This window comes from Saccopteryx leptura, chromosome 3 (assembly GCF_036850995.1).
Source record: "Saccopteryx leptura isolate mSacLep1 chromosome 3, mSacLep1_pri_phased_curated, whole genome shotgun sequence".
Lineage (NCBI taxonomy): Eukaryota > Metazoa > Chordata > Mammalia > Chiroptera > Emballonuridae > Saccopteryx > Saccopteryx leptura.
In genome coordinates, this window is record NC_089505.1 from 74308602 (window position 1) to 74331791 (window position 23190).

General features: G+C 46.9%; 1 protein-coding gene and 2 non-coding genes across 4 annotated transcripts in view; all 3 read right to left on the minus strand.

Moving 5' to 3' along the window:
* Positions 1-18926, minus strand: part of NLRP12 (NLR family pyrin domain containing 12) — a 43720-nt gene extending 24794 nt beyond the window's left edge. For both annotated transcript variants that reach the window (XM_066374194.1, XM_066374193.1), the window contains exons 1-4: positions 18580-18926; positions 9266-9346; positions 6222-7923; positions 3174-3344 (exon numbers count right to left, since the gene is read on the minus strand). In XM_066374194.1, the coding sequence (XP_066230291.1) occupies positions 3174-3344; positions 6222-7923; positions 9266-9346; positions 18580-18868 (2243 nt within the window). In that variant the 5' untranslated portion in view covers positions 18869-18926. The remainder of the gene's footprint in view (positions 1-3173; positions 3345-6221; positions 7924-9265; positions 9347-18579) is intronic.
* Positions 15294-15369, minus strand: TRNAT-GGU (transfer RNA threonine (anticodon GGU)). Its single transcript has one exon. It is a non-coding gene; the product is annotated as a tRNA-Thr (tRNA).
* Positions 18927-22901: 3975 nt separating the features above from the next.
* Positions 22902-22977, minus strand: TRNAV-GAC (transfer RNA valine (anticodon GAC)). The gene has a single exon. It is a non-coding gene; the product is annotated as a tRNA-Val (tRNA).
* Positions 22978-23190: the final 213 nt, after the last annotated feature.

The window sequence follows — 23190 nt, forward strand, 5'->3', positions numbered from 1 at the left end:
AGGTGCTCACTGGGTCACATTTGTTGGTTGGCAGGGCCACTGTGCCTTAAAAGCATAACATGAAATTTACCCTGTTTAAAATTTTTTTTATTGATTTATGCATTTTAGAGAGGAGAGAGAGAGGAGAGAGAGAGAGAGAGAGAGAGAGAGAGAGAAATGGGGGAGGAGCAGGAAGCTTCAACTCCCATATGTGGCTTGACCAGACAAGTGCAGGGTTTTGAACCAGCAACCTCAGTGTTCCAGGTCGATGCCTTTATCCACTGCACCACCACAGGTCAGACAAAATTTACCGTTTAATTAAGTGTACAGTTTAGCAACATTTGGTACATTTACATTGTTGCACAATCATCACCACCATCTGTCTTTGAAACTTTATTTTCTTTTTATTTATTTATTTTTTAAATTTTATTTATTTTTTACAGAGACAGAGACTGAGTCAGAGAGAGGGATAGACAGGGACAGACAGACAGGAGCGGAGAGAGATGAGAAGCATCAATCATTAGTTTTTCATTGCGCGTTGCAACACCTTAGTTGTTCATTGACTGATTTCTCATACGTGCCTTGACCGCGGGCCTTCAGCAGACCGAGTAACACCTTGAAACTGAAGCCAGCGACCTTGGGTTCAAGCTGGTGGGATTTTTCTCAAACCAGATGAGCCCGCGCTCAAGCTGGCGACCTTGGGGTCTCGAACCTGGGTCCTCTGCATCCCAGTTTTGACGTTCTATCCACTGCGCCACCGCCTGGTCAGGCTCTTTTTTCTTTTTAAAATATAGTTATATACTGCCTGACCTGTGGCACCATAGTGGATTAAGCTTCAACCTAGAACGCTGAAGTCACAGGTTCAAAACCCTGGGCTTGCCTGGTCAAGACTCATAATATGAGAAGCAACTACTACAAGTTGATGCTTCTTGCTGTTTGCCCCCATCCCTTCTCTCTCTCTCTCTCTCTCTCTCTCTCTCTAAAAATAAATAAATAAATAAATAAAATTATATGGTTATATACAGTGTGTCTGTAAAATCATGGTGCACTTTGGTCACAGGAAAGCAACAAAAGACGATAGAAATGTGAAATCTGCACCAAATAAAAGGAAAACCCTAAGCATGTTCATGGTAGTTCTTTGATAGAGTCAAACAATCGAATAAAGTTGGAGAAATAAAAAAAAAAAAAAAAGGAAAACCCTCCCAGTTTCTGTAGGACGATGTGGCAGCATGTGCGCATGCGCAGATGATGACTAACACTGTGTATACAGCGGAGCAGCCCATGGCCATGCCAGTCGAGATGTGGACGGTACAGAGGAAAGTTCAGTGTATTCTGTGGCTTGCTAAATTCGAATCCGTGACCAAGTGCAATGTGAATATCGGCGTGTTTATAACAAAGCACCACCACATAGAATTAACATTACTCGGTAGGATAAGGATTTGAAGGAAACCGGCAGTTTGGTGGAGAAACCCCGTTCTGGTAGGCCATCAGTCAGTGACGAGTCTGTAGAGGCTATACGGGATAGCTACCTAAGGAGCCCTAAAAAATCTGTGCGTGAGCCCACATCGAACTGCACTGAATAGGTATGTGACTTTACGAACACACTGTACTTTCTACTCAGCCCAGAATGCTTTCATCATTCCAAATAATAACTCCTTATTTCCCCATGCCTCCCTGGCTGGAGCTCAGTTGGTTAGAACATCATTCCCATATGCCAAGGCTGCGGATTTGATCCCTGGTCAGGGCACAGACAAGAAGCCATCAATGAGCCTCCCCAGCAGTGGTACAATGGATAAAGCGTCGACCTGAGAGGCTGAGGTACCAGGTTCAAAACTCTGGGTTCCTAGCTTGAGCGTGGGCTCATCTGGCTTGAGTGCAGGCTCACCAGCTTGAGTGTGGGAAGGTCCTTGACTTGAGCCCAAGGTTGCTGGCTTGTGCAACAAGTCACTGGCTCGGTTTGAACCGTGACCTCCACCCCTACTCCACCCCAGGCGGCACGTAAGAGAAGCAATCAGTGAACAACTAAAGTGATGCAACTACAAGATTTTTTTTAAAAAAAGTTATTTTAGAGGAAGGGAGAATGAGAGAGAGAAAGAGATGAACAAAGGAGAATGTGTCCTGACTGGGGACCAAGCTGGCAACCTCTGCATTTTGGGATGATGCTCTAACCAACTGAGCTATCTGGCCAGGGTGCAACTATGCGTTGATGTTTCTCATCTCTCTCCCTTCCTATCTCTCTCTCTCTCAAAAAAAAAAAAAAAAAAAAGTAGAAAAAGAAATGCACAACTATGTGGAAAAACAAATGAACATTTCTCTCAAATCCATCAATAAACAACAACAATAACAAAAATTAAAAAAAACAACAACTTCTGGCCTGGTCTGTGGTGGTGCAGTGGATAAAGCGTTGACCTGGAACACTGAGGTTGCCGGTTTGAAACCCTGGACTTGCCTGGTCCAGGCACACATGGGAGTTGATGCTTCCTGTTCCTCTCCCCTTCTCTCTCTCTCTCTCTCTTTCTCTCCTCTCTAATGAATAAATAAAATATTAAAAAAATTACTCCTTATGCCTCATTCTTTCCAGCCCCTGAAAATCACCATTCTATTTAAACTTTTTCTAAAAAATTTATTGATCTTAGAGAGAGAGGAAGGAAGAGAGAGAGAAAAGAGACATTGATTTGTTGTTCAACTTAATGATCCATTCATTGGTTAATTCCTTTTTTTATTTTTTTGTGACAGAGACAGAGAGAGGGACAGATAGAGACAGACAGACTGAAGGGAGGGAGATGAGAAGCTTCAATTCTTTGTTGTGGCACCTTAGTTGTTCATTGATTGCTTTCTCATATGTGCCTTGATAGAGGTGGGGCAGAGCCAGTGACCCTTTGCTTAAGCCAGAGACCTTGGGCTTCAAGCCAGCAACTATGGGATCATTGGCTCAAGCCAGCAACCCCGCACTCAAGCTGGTGAGCCGCGCTCCAGCCAGAGGCCTGGAGGTCTCAAACCTGGGTCCCCTGCATCCTAGTCTGATGCTCTATCCACTGCACCACCACCTGGCCAGGCTCACTGGTTAATTCTTGTATGACCTTGACTGAGAAAGAACCCATAACTTCGGTGTATTGGGATGACGTTTTATGCAACTGAGCCCCATAGAGGGCATGGTGGGACCATCCGCAGTTCCCAGATCAGCCAAGACTCACCTGAGGTTCTGAAGTTTGCAGTTGGAGTGTCTGAGCCCCTGACACAGCAGCTTCACGCCCCGGCCTCCCAAGGCATTGTGGTTCAGGGCCAACTCTACCAGATTCGGATTGGTGCTCAGAGCGGTGGCAAGCTGTTCGCTATAGGCATCCGGCAAAATGTTCCTCTCGGGTCTGTGTGAAAGAATGACAGGTCAAATCCAGTTTTTCCAGTTCTTTATAGTGATGATATTTGACACTTGATTATCACTTCACAATTTATAAAGCATTCTGTCATCTTCATTTTAATTTATCTTCCGAATGACCCTGTGTTACTTGCACAAAGTTACATAGCTACTAAGAAGTAGACAACAGACTTAAATCCTTGGACCAGGGATGGGAGGTGAATTTCATCTTAAAGACATTATTTTTTGTATCGAGGCAACATTGGTTAATATTATACAAGTTTCAGGTGTACAACATTATAATTCAATACCTGCATATTCTATTGGGTCATCGTCACCAGAAATCTAGTTTCCATCCATCACCATATACTTGAACCCCTTTACTCATTTTGTTTTCCCCTCCATCCGCCTTTCCCTCTGGTGACCACCATACTATTGTCTGTATTTATGAGTTTGTTTTTGTTTTGTTTGTTACCTTTTGGTTTTATATCCCACATATGAGTGAAAGCATATGACTCTTGTCCCTTTCTATTTGACTTATTTCACTTGGCATAATACCCTCAAGATCCACCTATCTTGACACAAATGGTAACATCTCATCTTTTTCATGGTTGTATAGTATTTCATTACATACGCGTACCACCTCTTCTGTATCTATTCTCTCATTTATTTATTATTATTTTTTTTACAGTGACAGAGAGAGAGTCAGAGAGAGGGATAGACAGGGACAGACAGACAGGAATGAAGAGAGATGAGAAGCATCAATCATCAGTTTTTCGTTATGACACCTAAGTTGTTCATTGATTGCTTTCTCATATGTGCTTTGACCATGGGGCTGCAGCAGACCAAGTAACTCCTTGCTCGAGCCAGCGACTTTGGGTCCAAGCTGGTGAGCTTTGCTCAAACCAGATGAGCCTGCACTCAAGCTGGTGACCTCGGGGTCTCAAACCTGGGTCCTCCGCATCATAGTCTGTGACACATCCCACTGCGCCACTGCCCGGTCAGGCTATCCATTCATTTATTGATGGACAAGTGCCTGGATAATATTTCTTTCTTTTTTTCTTTTCTTTTTTTTTCTTTTCTTTTCTTTTCTTTTTTTTTGGTGACAGAGAGAGATAGAGATGGACAGATAGGGACAGAAAGACAGGAAGGGCAAGAGATGAGAAACATCAATTCTTTGTGACACCTTAGTTGTCCATTGATTGCTTTCTCATATGTGCCTTGACTGAGAGGCTACAGCAGACCAAGTGACCGCTTGCTCAAGCCAGTGACCTTGGGCTCAAGCTGATGAGCGTTGCTCAAACCAAATGAGCCCGTGCTTAGGCTGGAGACCTCGGGGTTCTGAACCTGGGTCTTCCACGTCCCAGTCCAACGCTCTATCCACTGTGCCACCACCTGGTCAGGCTGATAATATTTCTTTCTTTCTTTCTTTCTTTTTTTTTTTTTTTGTATTTTTCTGAAGTGAGAAGCAGGAAGGCAGAGAAACAGACTTCTGCAAGCATCCAACCGTGATCCACCCAGCAAGCCCACTAGGGGGCGATGCTCTGCCCATTTGGGCTGTTGCTCTGTTGCAACCGGAACCATTCTAGCACCCGAGGCAGAGGCCATGGAGCCATCCTCAGCACCCAGGCCAACTTTGCTCCAATGGAGCCTTGGCTGCAGGAGACGAAGAAAGAGAGAGAAAGGAGAGGGGGAAGAGGGGAGAAGCAGATGGGTGCTTCTCCTGTGTGCCCAGGCTGGAGGCTGGATAATATATATATATTTTTTGTATTTTTCCGAAGTTAGAAACGGGGAGAGACAGTCAGACAGACTCCCGCATGCGCCCGACCGGGATCCACCCGGCACGCCCACCAGGGGTGACGCTCTGCCCACCAGGGGGCGATGCTCTACCCCTCCGGGGCGTCGCTCTGTTGCAACCAGAGCCACTCTAGCGCCTGGGGCAGAGGCCAAGGAGCCATCCCCAGCGCCCGGGCCATCTTTGCTCCAATGGAGCCTCGGCTGCGGGAGGGGAAGAAAGAGACAGAGAGGAAGGAGAGGGGGAGGGGTGGAGAAGCAGATGGGCGCTTCTCCTGTGTGCCCTGGCCGGGAATCGAACCTGGGACTTCTGCACGCCAGGCCGATGCTCTACCACTGAGCCAACCGGCCAGGGCTTGGATAATATTTCTTTTTTTTTCTGAAGCTGGAAACAGGGAGAGACAGTCAGACAGACTCCTGCATGCGCCCGACCGGGATCCACCCGGCATGCCCACCATGGGGCGACACTCTGCCCACCAGGGGGCGATGCTCTGCCCATCCTGGGCGTCGCCATGTTGCAACCAGAGCCACTCTAGCACCTGAGGCAGAGGCCACGAAGCCATCCCCAGCGCCCGGGCCATCTTTGCTCCAATGGAGCCTTGGCTGCGGGAGGGGAAGAGAGAGACAGAGAGGAAGGCGTGGCGGAGGGGTGGAGAAGCAAATGGGTGCTTCTCCTGTGTGCCCTGGCCGGGAATCGAACCCGGGTCCTCCGCATGCTAGGCCGACGCTCTACCGCTGAGCCAGGATAATATTTCTTGATTGAATATATTCTTCTTGATATGGGCCCCAACTTAATCCTAATGAGCATTGTTTAAGAGGGGGAAACCAACCTGGACACTATTGACACTCGGTGGCCAGATCATTCTTTGTTGTGGGGGCTGTCCTGTGCATAGGAGGATGTTTTTGCAGCATCCCTACCCTCTACCCACTAAATGCAAGTAGCACCCCTCCCTTTTCGGCACGTTATGACAACCAAGTATTTCTCCAGATATTGCCAAGTATGTCCTTGATTGGGAGCAAAAGTCACCCCCAGCTGAAAACATGAACTTGCTTTGGAGCGTGAGCTTGGACCACAGGCCCAGAAGATACTTACAACTGTGCTGATAGCGTCTGGGGCCCTGAAGTCCCTTTTGTCCTGTCCTCCTCGTCCGCACTGTAGGCAGTCCCGTGCAGGTGCAGCACCAGGGCGCTCCTGCAATGCTTCACACAGAAGGAGGCCACCATATGTTCCATCTTGGTGGTGATGTGGCTGACCACGACCACTTGGAAGTGGCTGAGGGCCTGTTGGATGAATTCCTCCTCTTGGATCTCATACAGACAGCCGAGGAGCTCCAGGGAGCCCTGCTGCAAGGTAGAGCCCACGCTCAGAGCTCTGCTTTGGATCCACTCCAACAGTTCCACCTTGATGCGCGGCGAGACCTTCCAGCAGAGAGTCTTCTCCAGGTAGCTCCTCGTCTCCTCATTTAGGAGTCCAAACAGGAAACGGACAGTGAGCGCTAGGAAGCTCGTTTCCGAAAACCCATACTCAGTCAGTAACCTCGTGAGGTTCTGGTCTGGGTTGGACCTGCTGTCCCCGCCGTCCAGGATGTAGTACATGGCCGCAAAGAACTCCTGGAAACTCAGGTGGATGAAGCTGTAGAACTTTTCGCAGTTGATGTCCTTCTGGAAGATGTTCATGTTGAGGAACGAAGAGACGTCCGCCCCATCCAGGCCGTGCTTCCGAAGGTCCTGCTCCTCGAACAGAATCTTCTGATTCCAGAGGCCGTGGGCTGCCAGAGAGCACAGCCCTTTCTGGTTGGGCAGGGCCTGGAGGGTCGGCGACCCCGGCTTGGGTTGCATCAGGCTCAGGAGGTAGAGCATGTACACGGCTGTCGTGGTCCTGGACGTCTGTCTCAAGAGCCCCCCCTCCTCCAGCTGCTGCTTGAGGCAGGTGCAGACGACCCAGCACACCAAGGGGACAAAGCACAGAGTGAAGAGGGGCTCATTGTCCCGCACGAAGGTGAAGACCTGGCTGGCCTGCTCTGCGTTGTAGAAGTACTTGTAGAAGTACTCCTTCCTCTCGGCCTCGGAGAAGCCCAGGATCTCCACGTGCCTGGGATGCTCCAGCCAGCGGTGGAGTTTCTCCAGAGCCGTGGGCCTGGTGGTGATGAGCAAAGACAAGCCGGGCAGCAGCTTCTTCCGAATCAGGCTGCTAAGGAGCAGCTCCGTGGGCCGTTTGTCCTCCCAGCAGGGGCACCAGGGGCCCTGAGGGTCGTGGAAGGAGGGTTTGAGTTCGTCAAAGCCGTCGATGATGAAAAGCAGACGCTCCGGGACTCTCAGGAGCTCGTGGAGGGGCGCGCTGGGCTCAGGCCAGCAACTGGAAATGAGGTCTTGTGCGCTCCGCTCCGGGGCGCTCTGGTTCATCTCTCTGCAGTTGATGTAGAAAAGATAATCAAACCGGTCCTGGAAGAGCCTCCCGTCGGCCCAGTCCAACATCACCTTGTGCACCAGCATGGACTTGCCCATCCCCGCAGCCCCCTGGAGAACCACAGTGCGCGGAGGCTCCGGGCGCTCCTCGTCCGGCTCAAAGAGGGTCTCCAACTGGATGAGGCTGGCCTGGTGACCTACAGTTCTCGCATGTCCCCAGCCTGTGTCCAGCAGCTTCTGCTGGGCCCACCTGGGATTGGAGTGTTCCTTCACCAGGAGGAGCCGAGTGTACCGGTGGCTGAGGTTGACGCATTCCCCTAGGCGGGCATTGCGGTCCTCCATCAGCCGGAACTTCCTGCGGACGTGGTCCCGATAGGTTTCCTGAGGATCTAATGGAGAGGAAGGAAGAGTTTGTGGAAGATTCATCAGCAATCTTTTGTGAATTCAGGAGTTAAAAGCACAGTAGGATCTAGTGCTACGTGCCCTGCAATGTCTTTGGAACAGCTTTCTAGATGGACCCTGAGAACCTTGGTACATCCTCCCTTATAAAGATCTTCTCAGACCTGGCCCCAGATCATACCCACAAAGTCGGTGTACTGGGACGATGCTCCAACCAACCGAGCTACACAGCCAGGGCATGTCCAATGCATTTGAATACCCTTGAAAGAGTGTCCAGGATCGTGTGTTATTGTTGATGGTGTTGCTGTCTACCCAAGAGGTCATACTCCTGTTTCTTCCTCGCCAACAATCCTGAGTCTATCTGGGTAAGGGGGTGTTGATCCCTCGATTCCAGTAAACGTTGTTCCTTCAGATGCCGGAGGGGGATGAATGTTGGTTTTGATAAACCAGCCATGAGTATCTCATTCCCCTTTGTCAGTGGCTGCTGTGGGGTTGGTCATGTGCCCGGTCTTGATCCAGAATTATAAACACTCCAAGGAAGAAGTTTATTGAAATAATTTTATTCCTGGATAAAATGACAGGCTATCAAAGAAGAAAGCCTTTTGTCTCCTTTTGTTCCTGCTAAGAATTCTTTTAGGCCTGACCTGTGGTGGTGCCGTGGATAAAGCATTCACCTGGACTGCTGAGGTCGCGGTTCGAAACCCTGGGCTTGCCTGGTCAAGGCACATATGGGAGTTGATGTTTCCTGCATCTCCCCCCCTTTCTGTTTCTCTTTTTCTCTCCCCTCTCTAAAAATAAATAAATAAAATATTTTTCTTAAAGAAAGCTTTTAAATATTTTTAATTAATTAATTAATTAATTCATTTTAGAGAAAAGAGAGACAGAAAGGGGAGGGAGGAGCAGGAAGCATCAACTCCCATATGTGCCTTGACCAGGCAAGCTCAGGGTTTTGAACCGGCAACCTCAGCGTTCCAGGTTGACGCTTTATCCACTGTACCACCACAGGTCAGGCTAATAAAATCTTTAAAAAAAAAGAATTATTTTGTGTGAGATGGTTTGGTCTCCATCTTGCAACCATGAGATGGCAAGTCACAGGACAAAAGGCTGACATAAGGGAGGTTGATAGAATTAAAATATAGGGGGAAAGAAAGAATTGAAGCATAGGAAGAATTTAGGACCTTGATGTTGTTGTTAATCCAGTCACCCACCCTAAGATTTCTTGTTATATGCAGATGTAAACTAAGTGCCTGTTTTTGTGTCATCTATTCCCAGTTGGATAGTTTGATATGTGGTACTTAGTGCATTCTAAGAGGTACAAGGCTCATGGCTCACCTTTTCTTAGAGTTCCAGGAAAGACTTCCAGAGAACATGCTGACTGGCTCCCCAGTGAGGATGGGCCATCGGGTGAAGAAACTAGAAGAAAAATTGGGGGACATCAGTTAGCACATCTCTGGCTAACATTCAGTAACATTGGTTACTATTGTCTCATTGTCTACAGGAAAAACCCCTGCCCACCCACACCCCAGAATGTTCAGCCAGCACTTCACATTCACTATTGTTGAAAGCACTTGTTCTTCATAACCCACTTTCCTTCCTGAGAATCCATCATGGTGACTGGCACCTCCATCCAGCCCGTTAATCTCCTTAGATAGGAAGTTCTGAGTCAGCTTGAATTCCTCCTTCCCATTCAGCTCTCAGCTATGTCTCATCCATCATTTATCCACCCATCCATCCATCCCTCATCCATCCATCCATTTATCCATTATCTATCCATCACCCATCCATCCATCCATTAATTTATCCATTATCTATCCATCACCCATCCATCCATCCATCCATCCATCCATCCATCCATCATCCATCCATCCATTTATCCATTATCTATCCATCACCCATACATTCATCCATCCATCCACCTATCATCCATTCATTCATTCATTCATTCATTCAACAAATATACATATTTTAGGTACCAGGCATTTTTCTAAGCATTGGATATATAGCCAGACACAAGGTCTCTGCTCCATGGCCCTTAAATTCTCTTGGCACGGAGGTTCAGTGTATAAAAAATAAACACCAATATAACTTCAGATACTTTTGTCACAATTTAAGAAAGATAATTCTTTTTTTTTGACAGAGACAAAGAGAAAGACAGAGAGTCAGAGAGAGGCACAGATAGACAGGAAGGGAGAGAGATGAGAAGCATTGATTCCACTGGGGAACAAAATTTTAGTTGCATCCACAAAAACACTTGTTCTTACCTGGTTCGAGTGTGCTGATCTCAAATCTGACATTACTTTTTCTCTGCAAGCTACAGTTTTTAAAAAATATTTATTTTATTGATTTTAGAGAGAGGAAGGGAGAGGGCAGAACAGAGACAGGAACATCAAGTTGTTCCTGTGTGTGCCCTGACTGGGGATTGAACAGGCAACCTCTGTGCTTCAGGACGATGCTCTAATCAACCAAGCCATCGGCCAGGGCTGTAAGCTACAGTTTTTTTGCAATTCAAGATTTTAGGTTTTCATCTTATTGTAAAATTTTCAACATTTAGTTTAACATAATGAAGTAGAACGTCTTCTTGGGCATCATCTTTGTGAAAATATATATAATATAATGCAGTAAATACACTAATACACTCAAAGATATGATTGCATCAGAATTTGTCTACAATTTCAAAATAGAATATATTAAAACACTTATTTTAATCATAAAATTTGCACAAAACTTATTTAAATTCTATTCAGGCAAAAATTTGCATTTGTAGCTCTTGCATTTGTGTACTTGTTGAAGACAATCTTGTTTGATGCTCCAGCAGTAGTCTGACATCATATTTCTGTCCCATCGCCTCTGATAATGCTCTTACGTCGTCATCAGATCTTTTTTTTATTTTTTTCCAGAGAGAGGGATAGATAGGGACAGACAGACAGGAACGGAGATATGAGAAGCATCAATCATTAGTTTCTCGTTGTGCATTGTGACACCTTAGTTGTTCATTGATCGCTTTCTCATATGTGCCTTGACCGTGGGCCTTCAGCAGACTGAGCAACACCTTGCTCGAGCCCGCGACCCTGGGTCCAAGCTGGTGAGCTTTGGCTCAAACCAGACGAGCTCGTGCTCAAGCTGGCAACCTCAGGGTCTCGAACCTGGGTCCTTGGCATCCCAGTCCCAGTCCAGTGCTCTATCTACTGCATCACCGCCTGGTCAGGCATCGTCTTCAGACCTTGATGAAAGTGTTCTCTCTGCTCATCACTAACAGCTCCAAGATTTTCAGGTAACTTATCAAGGTGACTGTTCAGGAAGTGAATTTTTTTTTTAAAGATTTTATTTATTTATTTTTGGTGGAGGGAGTGAGAGAATGAGAAGCATTCCTATGTGCCTTGACCTGGCAAGCCCAGGGTTTTGAACCAATGATCTCAGCATTCCAGGTCAATGCTTTATTCACTGCGCCACCACAGGCCAGGCCAGGAAGTGAATCTTTTTTTTTTTTTTTTTTTTTTTAACAGAGGCAGAGATAGACAGATAGACAGGGACAGAAAGAGATGAGAAGCATCAATCATTATAGTTTCTCGTTGTGCGTTGCAACTTCTTAGTTGTTCATTGATTGCTTTCTTTTCTTTTCTTTTTTTTTTTTTTTTTTTTACAGAGACAGAGAGAGTCAGAGAGAGGGATAGACAGACAGGAATGAAGAGATGAGAAGCATCAATCATTAGTTTTTCGTTGCGCATTGCGACTCCTTAGTTGTTCATTGATTGCTTTCTCATATGTGCCTTGACCGCGGGCCTTCAGCAGACTGAGTAACCCCTTGCTGGAGCCAGCGACCCTGGGTCCAAGCTGGTGAGCTTTTTGCTCAAGCCAGACGAGCTCGTGCTCAAGCTGGCGACCTCGGGGTCTCGAACCCGGGTCCTTCCACATTCCAGTCCAATGCTCTATCCACTGCGCCACCGCCTGGTCAGGCTCATTGATTGCTTTCTCATATGTACCTTGACCACGGGCCTTCAGCAGACTGAGTAACCCCTTGCTTGAGTCAGCGACCTTGGGTCCAAGCCGGTGAGCTTTTTGCTCAAACCAGATGAGCCCACGCTCAAGCTGGCGACCTTGGGGTTTTGAACCTGGATCCTTCCGCATCCCAGTCCGACACTCTATCTACTGCGCCACCGCCTGGTCAGGCCAGGAAGTGAATCTTAATGCTCATGTTAAATCCAATGTCACAGAAAGCCAACAGCATCCAAAACTGAAGTTCATAGTTTTCTGCTTTTTTGTTGCCAAGGAAGTTCTTTGTAACTGCCACAAAAGACTGCCATGCTGCTTTCTCCTCCTTATTCATCTTCCTGGCAAATTCTTCATCATGTATGAGGGTTCGAATTTGAGGTCCATTGAATACACCTGCTTTTATCTTCTCGAAAGACAAGGCAGGAAAAGCAGAAATAATATGTTAAAAGCATTCACTTTCTCTATTCAAAGCCTGAACAAACTGCTTCATTAAGCCAAGTTTGATGTGAAGTGGGGAAAAATGATTCTGTCTCGATTTACTACAGGTTCATTAACAATATTTTGCATCCCTACTTCCAGAGCTTCACGTTTCGGCCACTCCTTCTGTGTCCAGTGTTTCTCCCGAGCTCGGCTGTCCCACAAACACAGAAAGCAAGGATACTTCGTGAAACCTCTCTGTTGTCCTAGCAGGAAATTTACCATTTTAAGATCCACACAAATGGTCCAGTTATGCTCCTCATACTTCAGTAAATCGAGGACAATTTTTATGTCATTATAATCTTCTCGCAGATGAGTTGAATAACCAATTGGAACCACTGCATAAACATTACCGTTGTGTAGAAGAACATAATTCATACTCCGTTTAGAGCTGTCAAGAAATAGCCACCATTCTGTGGGACTGTAAGTGGTAACACCTAGCTGGTTGAGAAAACTACTGATATCATGACAGTAAACAAAGTGTTTGTCTTCGGATAAAAAGTCCACAAAAATTTGTTCACGCTTCCTGAAATGGGATACTTTAGGTGACTGGTGAAGTGCATTCTTTCCTTGAAGCCTAGAGGCTAATAACTCAGCTGCTTTCTTTGATAGGCCCAAATCTCTTACTAAGTCATTCAATTCGGGTTGGCTAAACTGCTGAGGAGTTAATGACTGCTTGGCATCAGAAGAAGACCCTTCAGATTCTACAACTATTTTCTCATGCATTTTATCAAAATACACTTGATCACCATGTTCACTTTCTTCGTCCTTAGAAGAAATAAAACCATTGAAAACTGGAACTGGGAGTGTCTCAGAGTGTGGGATAGGTCATATCGCTGAAAGAATATTAGGATATGCGATCATATGCCATTTTTTTCTTGCCAATGCCTTTTATATGAATCAGACAGAAATAACAATCACTGCTGTGGTCCTTAGGTTTACTCCAAACCATGGGAATACCAAAAGGCATTTTTTTGCATTTTCCTTTTGTCCAGTCACAAAGCATTTCCTCACAATTATGACACACAATATGAGGAGCCCAATTCTTGTCTTGATCGCCAAGGGGAACTTGAAAATAGGCAATATATGCACGTGTCACAAATGATGAAATATTGCACCTTTGACGTTGAAGTGTGTAACAGCCACATATATAACAGAAGGTGTCAGGACTATTCTTACATTTACGCCTACTCGAAGAAGCCATGATTCAATCTTAAAACAAAATAAGAGGGTGTTTTTATCAGATAATAATTTTTTACATTTCAAAACAACTACAACTATGTAAAAGTGATGTTTGTAAAACATTAATTGCCTTGTGGTTATGTTCAATCCAAGAGTTGTTGCCCTTTAACTGCAATTTAAAAACCAATGCATGCCATTAACTGTAACAAAAAGAAATTAAAATTGCATAAAAACTAGAGCATGCACCAAAAAACGGATTTTAGATTTGGAATCAGCGATGCAGAAATATATAGAAAAAGTTCTAAAACCTCATGCAACAGAAAAAAAAATGTTCCCCAGTGTTCCTTGTTGCAGCACCTTAGTTGTTCATTGATTGCTTTCTCATATGTGCCTTGATGGAGGTGGGTGGGGTGAGTGGGGTAGGACTCCAGCTGAGTAAGTGACCCCTTGCTCAAGCCAGCAATCTTTGGTTCAAGTCAGCGATCATGGGGTCATGTCTATGATTCCATGCTCAAGCTAATTGAGCCCTGCACTTTAGGTGGTAACCTCAAGGTTTCAAACCTGGGTCCTCCGCATCCCAGTCCACTGTGCCATCACCTGGTCAGGTCGAGAAAGGTAATTCTTGAATATTACAGCTAAAAAGACTTCAGAAATGTCCTACCTTAGTGGTTTTTAAAAATTTTTTTTAAGATTTTATTTATTCATTTTAGAGAGGAGAGAGAAAGAGAGAGAGAAAAGGGGGGGAGGAGCAGGAAACATCAACTTCCATATGTGCCTTGACCAGGAAAGTCAGGGTTTCAAACCAGCAACCTCAGTGTTCCAGGTCAACGCTTTATCCACTGCACCACCACAGTCAGGCTACCTTAGTGTTTCTTTAAGTATGCCATGAACAACACCTACATCCAAATATAGATTTCTGGTGCCATAGATCTGCTGCATCAGAATCCGTAGTGTGGGCCCTGGCTGGTTGGCTCAGTGGTAGAGCATCAGCCTGGCGTGCAGGAGTCCCAGGTTTGATTCCCGGCCAGGGCACACAAGAGAGGCGCCCATCTGCTTCTCCACCCCTCCCCCTCTCCTTCCTCTCTGTCTCTCTCTTCCTCCTCTCCCGCAGCCAAGGCTCCACTGGAGCAAAGTTTGCCCGGGCGCTGAGGATGGCTCTGCGGCCTCTGCCTCAGGCGCTAGAATGGCTCTGATTGCGGCAGAGCAACGCCCCAGATGGGCAGAGTATCGCCCCCTGATGGGCGTGCTGGGTGGATCCCAGTCGGGCGCATGCGGGAGTCTGTCTGACTGTCTCTCCCCATTTCCAGCTTCAGAAAAATACAAAAAAAAAAAAAGAATTCGTAGTGTGGATCTTTGCTTCCACATTCACAACAAGGTGTCCAGATGACTCTTTTTTTATGTGTGTGTATTTTTCTGAAGCTGGAAACGGGGAGAGACAGTCAGACAGACTCCCGCATGCGCCGACCGGGATCCACCCGGCACGCCCACCAGGGGTGATGCTCTGCCCACCAGGGGGCGATGCTCTGCCCCTTAGGGGCGTCGCCATGTTGCGACCAGAGCCACTCTAGCACCTGGGGCAGAGGCCAAAGAGCCATCCCCAGTGCCCAGGCCATCTTTGCTCCAATGGAGCCTCGGCTGCGGGAGGGGAAGAGAGAGACAGAGAGGAAGGAGAGGGGGAGGAGTGGAGAAGCAGATGGGCGCTTCTCCTGTGTGCCCTGGCCGGGAATCGAACCCGGGACTTCCGCACACCAGGCCGACGCTCTACCACTGAGCCAACTGGCCAGGGCCCAGATGACTCTTATGTACATTAACACATGAGAACCACTGACCTAGTACAATCCCCCTTGTCTTACAGATGAGGAAACAGAATCCCAGAGAGAAATTCTCCAACATCACACAGCTAGAATAGAGCAAAGTTGACATCTGATCTCCTTTAGACCATGGGACCACTCCCTGGTGAATGAAAAGGACACAGTCTGGAGGACAATTCCCACTAAATATTTCCCAGGTGTTATTGCTGGGGAGAGAGTTAAGTGGAATGGAGAAAAGGGAGGGACTTTATACTTGTATACTATTTGAATTTCTTTTTATTTTTTTATGTTTTTTATTTTTTACAGAGACAGAGAGTGAGTCAGAGAGAGGGATAGGCAGGGACAGACAGACAGAAACGGAGAGAGATGAGAAGCATCAATCATTAGCCTTTCATTGTGCGTTGCAACACCTTAGTTGTTCATTGATTGCTTTCTCATATGTGCCTTGACCGTGGGCCTTCAGCAGACTGAGTAACCCCTTGCTCAAGCCAGCAACCTTGGGTCCAAGCTGGTGAGCTTTGCTCAAACCAGATGAGCCCACGCTCAAGCTGGCAACCTCGGGGTCTCAAACCTGGGTCCTCTCCATCCCAGTTCGACGCTCTATCCACTGCGCCACCGCCTAGTCAGGCAAGAGGTTATCTTTTAAGTATATGATTGTCTAATCACTATGCTGTACACCTGAAACTAATACAAAATAATATTGAATGTAAACTGTAATTGAAAAATAAAATTTTTTTAAAGGTTATCTTTCCCATTGCACACTTCTTCTAGCTCAAGAAAGTTTGTTGTTGCTTGACCAGGTGGTAGCACAGTGGATAGAGTGTCAGACTGAGATGCAGAGGACACAGGTTCGAGACCCCGAGGTCGCCAGCATGAGCATGGGCTCATCTGGTTTGAGCAAAGCTCACCAGCTTGGACCCCAGGTCGCTGGCTTGAGCAAGGGTTTACTCGGTCTGCTGTAGCCCCACGGTCAAGGCACATATGAGAAAGCAATCAATGAACAACCAAGGTGCCTCAATGAAGAATTAATGCTTCTCATCTCTCTCCCATCCTGTCTGTCTCTCCTTATCTGTCCCTCTCCTCTGTCTCTGTCACAAAAAAAAAAAAAATTCTATCAATTACAACACAGTTGACATCACTTCAGTAACTTAAAATCAGCCATGCTGAAGTATTTATACCATGGAAATTAACAAATACCACAAACCAGAGCTTTTGTTTTTTCAGAGATGGCAAAACGTGAATGTTCATTCAACAAATGTTCGCCAGTTCCTGGCCATAGCGGACTTTGGATCATAGAGAATTATAGACAAGAATCAGAAGTCCTTCTGCTCTTGAGGGACCCAAGTCCCATTAGGGTGACCAGTGACATTGCCCTGGCTGGATAGTTCAGTTGGTTATCATCGTCCCAAAGTGCAGAAGTTGTTGGTTCGATCCCCGGTCAGGGCCCATATAAGAATCAACTAGTAAATGCATAAATAAGTGGGAAAATAAATTGATGTTTTTCTCTCTCTTCCCCTTCCTCTCTCTCTAAAATCAATAATAATAATTTTAAAACCCAGAGTTCCAATGCCACCTCTGCTACTTGGGACCAAAGCTGGTATTTGTATTTGCTGAGCACTTACTATCTGCTGGACATTGTGTTAAGCACTTAAAAAAATTTTTTTTTAAAGATTTTATTCATTTTAGAGAGGAGGGAAAGAGAGAGAGAGAAGGGGAGAGGAGCAGGAAGCATCAACTCCCATATGTGTCCTGAAGGGGCAAGCCCGGGGTTTCCGATCTGGCAACATCAGTGTTCCAGGTTCATCATGCTTTATCCACTGTGCCACCACAGGTCAGGCCTTTTTTTTTTTTTTTGTATTTTTCTGAAGCTAGAAACCGGGAGAGACAGTCAGACAGACTCCCACATGCGCCCGACCGGGATCCACCCGGCACGCCCACCAGGGGGCGATGCTCTGCCCACCAGGGGGCGATGCTCTGCCCCTCCGGGGCATCGCTCTGCCGCGACCAGAGCCACTCTAGCGCCTGGGGCAGAGGCCAAGGAGCCATCCCCAGCACCCGGGCCATCTTTGCTCCAATGGAGCCTCGCTGCGGGAGGGGAAGAGAGAGACAGAGACGAAGGAGAGGGGGAGGGGTGGAGAAGCAGATGGGCGCTTCTCCTGTGTGCCCTGGCCGGGAATCGAACCCTGGACTTCTACACGCCAGGCCGACGCTCTACCACTGAGCCAACCGGCCAGGCAGGTCAGGCCTTTAAAAAAAATATTTTTTTTGCCTGACCTGTGGTGGCGCAGTGGATAAAGCATCAACCTGGAAATGCTGAGGTCGCCGGTTCGAAACCCTGGGCTTGCCTGGTCAAGGCACATATGGGAGTTGATGCTTCCAGCACCTCCCCTCTTCTCTCTCTCTGTCTCTCTCTCCTCTCTCTCTCTCTCTCTGTCTCTCACCCTCTCTCTCTCCTCTCTAAAAATGAATAAATTAAAAAAAAATTTTTATAATTGATTTTAGAGAGAAGAGACAGAGAGAAAGGGTTCAGGGAGGAGCAAGAACCATCAACTAGTAGTTGCTTCTCGTATGTGCCCTGACCAGGCAAGCGATGGGGTTTTCAACCGCCGACCTCAACACTCCAGGTCGAAGCCCCATCCCATGCCGCCACAGGTCAGACCATGTTAAGCACCTGACATGAACTATCTCAGAATCTTTAGTCTGGGGGCAAATTAATTCTTTTCTGAGCCTCAGTTTTCTCATCTATACAGTATAAGATGCCATCCAACATAGTATCTAAACAATGAATGTGTTGATGTATTTATTATGTACAACGGATGCCTTATTATAGGAGGAAATCAATGTGTCAGTACCACTGGGATTATTTGATAGGACAGAAAATACAATGAACGAAATATGAGTGCTAAGGAAGCAGACAAGTGGGGGTCTTCGAGCCAGCCAGGGTGGTGGAGGTTGAGGGTCTGGAGCAGGAAGGAGAGGACTGAAGAATTCAGAGAAGGGCCCACCTTCAAGGTTCTGATGGATAAATAAGATTTTTTCCAGACAGAGCAGATAGAAGGAGAGTGTTCCAGGCAGCACAGAGCACAAACAAAGTCCAGGGGGGTAAGTTAGAGTCCAGGTCAGCGATGTCTGAGAGAAGGGGATTGTGGGGCTGCCGCCTTGTGGGTCCCATCACCACCGCCTTACCCCTCACCAGGTCTTCTCTCTGTCCTCTCTCCCACAGGTCCTTCCTGTTGATCCGGTCAAAGATGCTCAGAGCCAGCAACCAGGCCTCTCCTACCCCGCAATAGGCTACCAGCAGCTGGGCCATTTCCAGGGGACCTGCAGTCTCCATTCGCCCCCAGGGGATCCTGCCCTCCCCCATCTCTGTGGCTGTTCCCAGGTATAACTTGAACTTCTTCAGCTCCATAGCCTCCAGTTCTTCCAAGTAGGAGGACAGGCGACAGAGGCCGTCCCTGCTGTTGGTCTGGGGCATGGAGGCGTCCTGAGCCCTGAAGGAGCGAAGCTGCAGTCTAAGAGGTGTCTACACCCAGGCCCAGCGACTCCAGCGTGGCCACCAGCTCATCCTGCGCAGTGTAGGAATGAGAGACAGGAAAGTCCTGCTGTTGAAATAAGGCTTCCTGTCCCTTGAGTTCCCGCCTGCCCTGCCCTGCTCACCAATGGGTGTCCACCGAGAAGAGGAAGTGGGGAAGGGTTAGGAAATCGCGGGAGTCCTGGTCCACTCCTGAGAAAAACCTCCACTTCTGCTCCCTGGTCCGGCTCCCTCCACCAGTCACTCTTTTCTTTGTCCTGATTGCTTTATTCCTGGCCTCAGTACTGTCTGTGATGTGGTCGATTGGATTACCATCAAAACCAACTTCCTTATGCTCTTGCTCCTGGGAGCAGCATGTCACGCCTTTCTTCCCTCTCAGACCATGCATCTCCTAAACTCTAAGGGTCCCCAGAGACTTGCAACCAGGGGAGCCATGGGCAGCGGCAGCTCCTTGCAGGCTAACCCCGTGCACCTGTCTCCAAGGCCCCCTTTCTCTCTGCCTTCCCAGTGAGCTAACGCAGCCCTGCCTAGATTATCCTGTGGCTTCTTCTATCCTAGACCCTTTCTTGTTTCACTGTCCCCAGCTTTACTAAACATACTCTAAAAATCAAAAAACAAAACAAAACAAAAACCCCCACATAAAACATGACTTTATCTCCCTGTGCAAGGGTTAGACGTCTTCCCATCAGTGTTGGACGTGAATGGGTCCATCAGCCAATAGAATGTGGCAAACATGACTGTGAAATGTGGGCCAACGTCAGCAAATTTCCTGTCTAGGTAGGTTCTCTTACAGATGAGGATGCAGACACCCAGAGGGGAGCATTGATTCTCCAACATCACCCAGCAGAAAAGGAGCAGAGTTGATGTTTAATCTACACACTCTGAGGCTGCCTTCAGATGAATGACAAGGACACAGTCTGGAGGACAATAATCAGCACATAATTCCAGGTATTTTATTGTTTTTTTGTTTTGTTTTGTTTTGTTTTAGAGATAGGAAGGGGTAGAGAGAGAGAAACAGGAACATCAATCTGTCCCTGTGTGTGCCCTGACCGGGGATTGAACAGGTAACCTCTGCGCTTCAGGATGATGCTCTAACCAACTGAGCCATCCGGCCTGGGCCAAATTCCAGGTATTAGTGCTGGAGAAATTTAAGTGGGAAGTAGTGAAGGGTTCTTATTAATTATTATTATTACTATTATTATTGGTCTGGATGGATTAGAGGGATAAAAGAGACGGCATGAAGTAGAAGAAAGAAGGAATCGTGAACATATCATTCCATAAGAACTTATAAAAATGACAGCTGTAGCTAGCTCTGGCTGGATAACTCAGTTGGTTAAAGCAGTGTCCTGATATGCCAAGGTTGTGAGTTCAATCCCCAGTCAGGGCACATACAAGAATCAACCAACAAATGCACAAATAAGTGAAACAACAAAACAAATTGATCTCTCTCTCTCTCTCTCTCTCTCTTTCTCTCTCCCTTCCTCCATTCCTCTCTCTCTTGAATCAATCAACAAATAAAGTAAAAGTGGCAGCTGTCATAGGAGCAGGAAGTCAGTGAATGTTTTTGTGCCTAATAGCACCAATGTGAAGAAGATGTTTTTGGAAGATGGTTGAGTTTCTCTTGTCTTTCCAGGAACAGTGGTCAAACAGGGAGACTCTCCAGGCTTTTCACATTCCTTTTGCCCCTACCCCAGCCCTCCCAGTGTGACTTTGGAAAACACTCCTTATCCTTACTGTTAACCTCCAAGGGCTGGGCAAAGAAAGCAAGAAATAGAACAGTGAGTCCTTATGTGATACAGAAAAGGGGAATCTTAGAGGTAAGTATTTGGCTCTGACTCTTAGATGTGAGACAGTTTAATTTTCTGACTCTCACGTCCACTTTCCTCAACTGCCACCACCCTTGGCTGTCAACCTACTCCACTGCTGTTACTACTGGTGTCAGGGATAGGACAGATATACTCTAGGGAATGGGGGATTCATGAGGGCAAATCATGTTTTCTGGATTCAGAATGTGAGAAAAATCTATAGTATTAGAGGCTAACTAAGAAACGGAACTAGGGTTAGTAACCTTTTTTGGATACTCAAAATCACGTCCTGGTATTGCTCAAGATGAAATGTAGTGGCAAGTCACCTGGAAGTCTGATTAGGATAAAGATTCTGATTTAGCAGGTGTGAGAGTCTGCATTTCAAACAAGCTCCCCGTTGGTGCCGGGTTTGCTGGTCCAAGTTCACGGTTTTAGGGAGCGAGACTCCTGTGGAGGACAAATCTCTGTCAACTATCTATAGAAGGTCTTAGTATAGAAAGAAATGTAAAAAAATAAAAGGGATTTATATAAGTGAAAAAAAATTGATGAGATAACTGGATTTTCCAAAGACAGAGTTGAGAGTTTTATATGCCAAAGATGTCCCAGCTGCCCCCTGGGTGACAGTCACTTCTTTTTATTTATTTATTTATTATGAGGTGACATTTACTTAAACAATTATTTATGAAGTATCCCTTATGTGCTGCTGTTCGAGGTACCAGAGACGAGCCATGACCATTGGTATGTCAGATCGTGAGAAGTACTATGCAGATGGTAAAAAATGCTACAAAGGGAAAAACATGGAGCGTTAAGGAAGACCTCTACAGGACATGATGTGTGAGATGAGTCATGAAGGATGAGAATTACTCCAAGAGAAAGGAGAGAACTACATCTGCAGATGAAGAGAATGAATGAGCGCCTGACCAGGCGGTGGCGCAGTGGCTAGAGCATCAGACTGAGATGCAGAGGACACAGGTTCAAAACCCAAGGTCTCCCACTTGAGCATGGGCTCATTTGGTTTGAGCAAGGCTCACCAGCTTGAGCCCAAGGTCGCTGGCTTGAGCAAGGGGTCACTCGGTCTGCTGTAGCCCCCCCCCCCCCCCCCGGTCAAGGCACATATAAGAAAGCAATCAATGAACAACTAAGGCGCCACAACAAAGAATTGATGCTTCTCATTTCTCTCCCCTCCTGTCTGTCCCTATCTGTCCCTCTCTCTGACTCTCTCTTTCTGTCCCTGTAAAATAAATAAATAAATAAATAAAACTGAGTGAAATAAACAGCACATAAAATTCACCATTTTGACTCATTTATTTATTTATTTATTTATTTATTTATTTATTTATTTTACAGAGACAGAGAGTGAGTCAGAGAGAGGGACAGACAGACAGGAACGGAGAGAGCTGAGAAGCATCAATCATCAGTTTTTTATTGCGCGTTGCAACACCTCAGTTGTTCATTGATTGCTTTCTCATATGTGCCTTGACTGTGGGCCCTCAGCAGACCAAGCAACCCCTTGCTGGAGCCAGCGACCTTGGGATCAAGCTGGTGGGCTTTTCCTCAAACCAGATGAGTCCACACTCAAGCTGGCGACCTCGGGGTCTCGAACCCGGGTCCTCTGCATCCCAGGCCGACGCTCTATCCACTGCGCCACCGCCTGGTCAGGCTGACTCTTTTATTTTTAATTTTGTATGTTTATTTTTATTGATTGGAGGGAGAGGGAGAGAGAAGAACATCGATCTGTTCCTATGTGTACCCTGAACAGGAATCCAACCAGCAACCTTTGTGCTTCTGGATGATTTTCTGACCAACTGAGCTATCTGGTCAGTGCCATTTTAACGCTTGCTTTTATTTATTTATTTATTTATTTTTTGTATTTTTCTGAAGCTGGAAACGGGGAGAGACAGACAGACTCCCGCATGCGCCGGACCGGGATCCACCCGGCACACCCACCAGGGGGCGATACTCTGCCCACCAGGGGGCGATGCTCTGCCCCTCTGGGGCGTCGCTCTGTTGCGACCAAAGCCACTCTAGCGCCTGGGGCAGAGGCCAAGGAGCCATCCCCAGCGCCCAGGCCATCTTTGCTCCAGTGGAGCCTCGGCTGCGGGAGGGGAAGAGAGAGACAGAGAGGAAGGAGAGGGGGAGGGGTGGAGAAGCAGATGGGCTCTTCTCCTGTGTGCCCTGGCCGGGAATCGAACCCGGGACTTCCGCACGTCAGGCCGACGCTCTACCACTGAGCCAACCGGCCAGGGCCCATTTTAACTCTTTTAAAGTGTACAGTTCAGCCTTGTCTGGGAAGCAAAGTTGGTTAGAGCGTTGTTCCGATACACCAAGGTGGCAGGTTCAAGCCCTGGTCAGGGCACGTCCAAGAATCAACCAATGAGCCTGGCCTGTGGTGGCACAGTGGATAAAGTGTCAATCTGGAAACGCTGAGGTTGCCGGTTCAAAACCCTGGGCTTGCCTGGT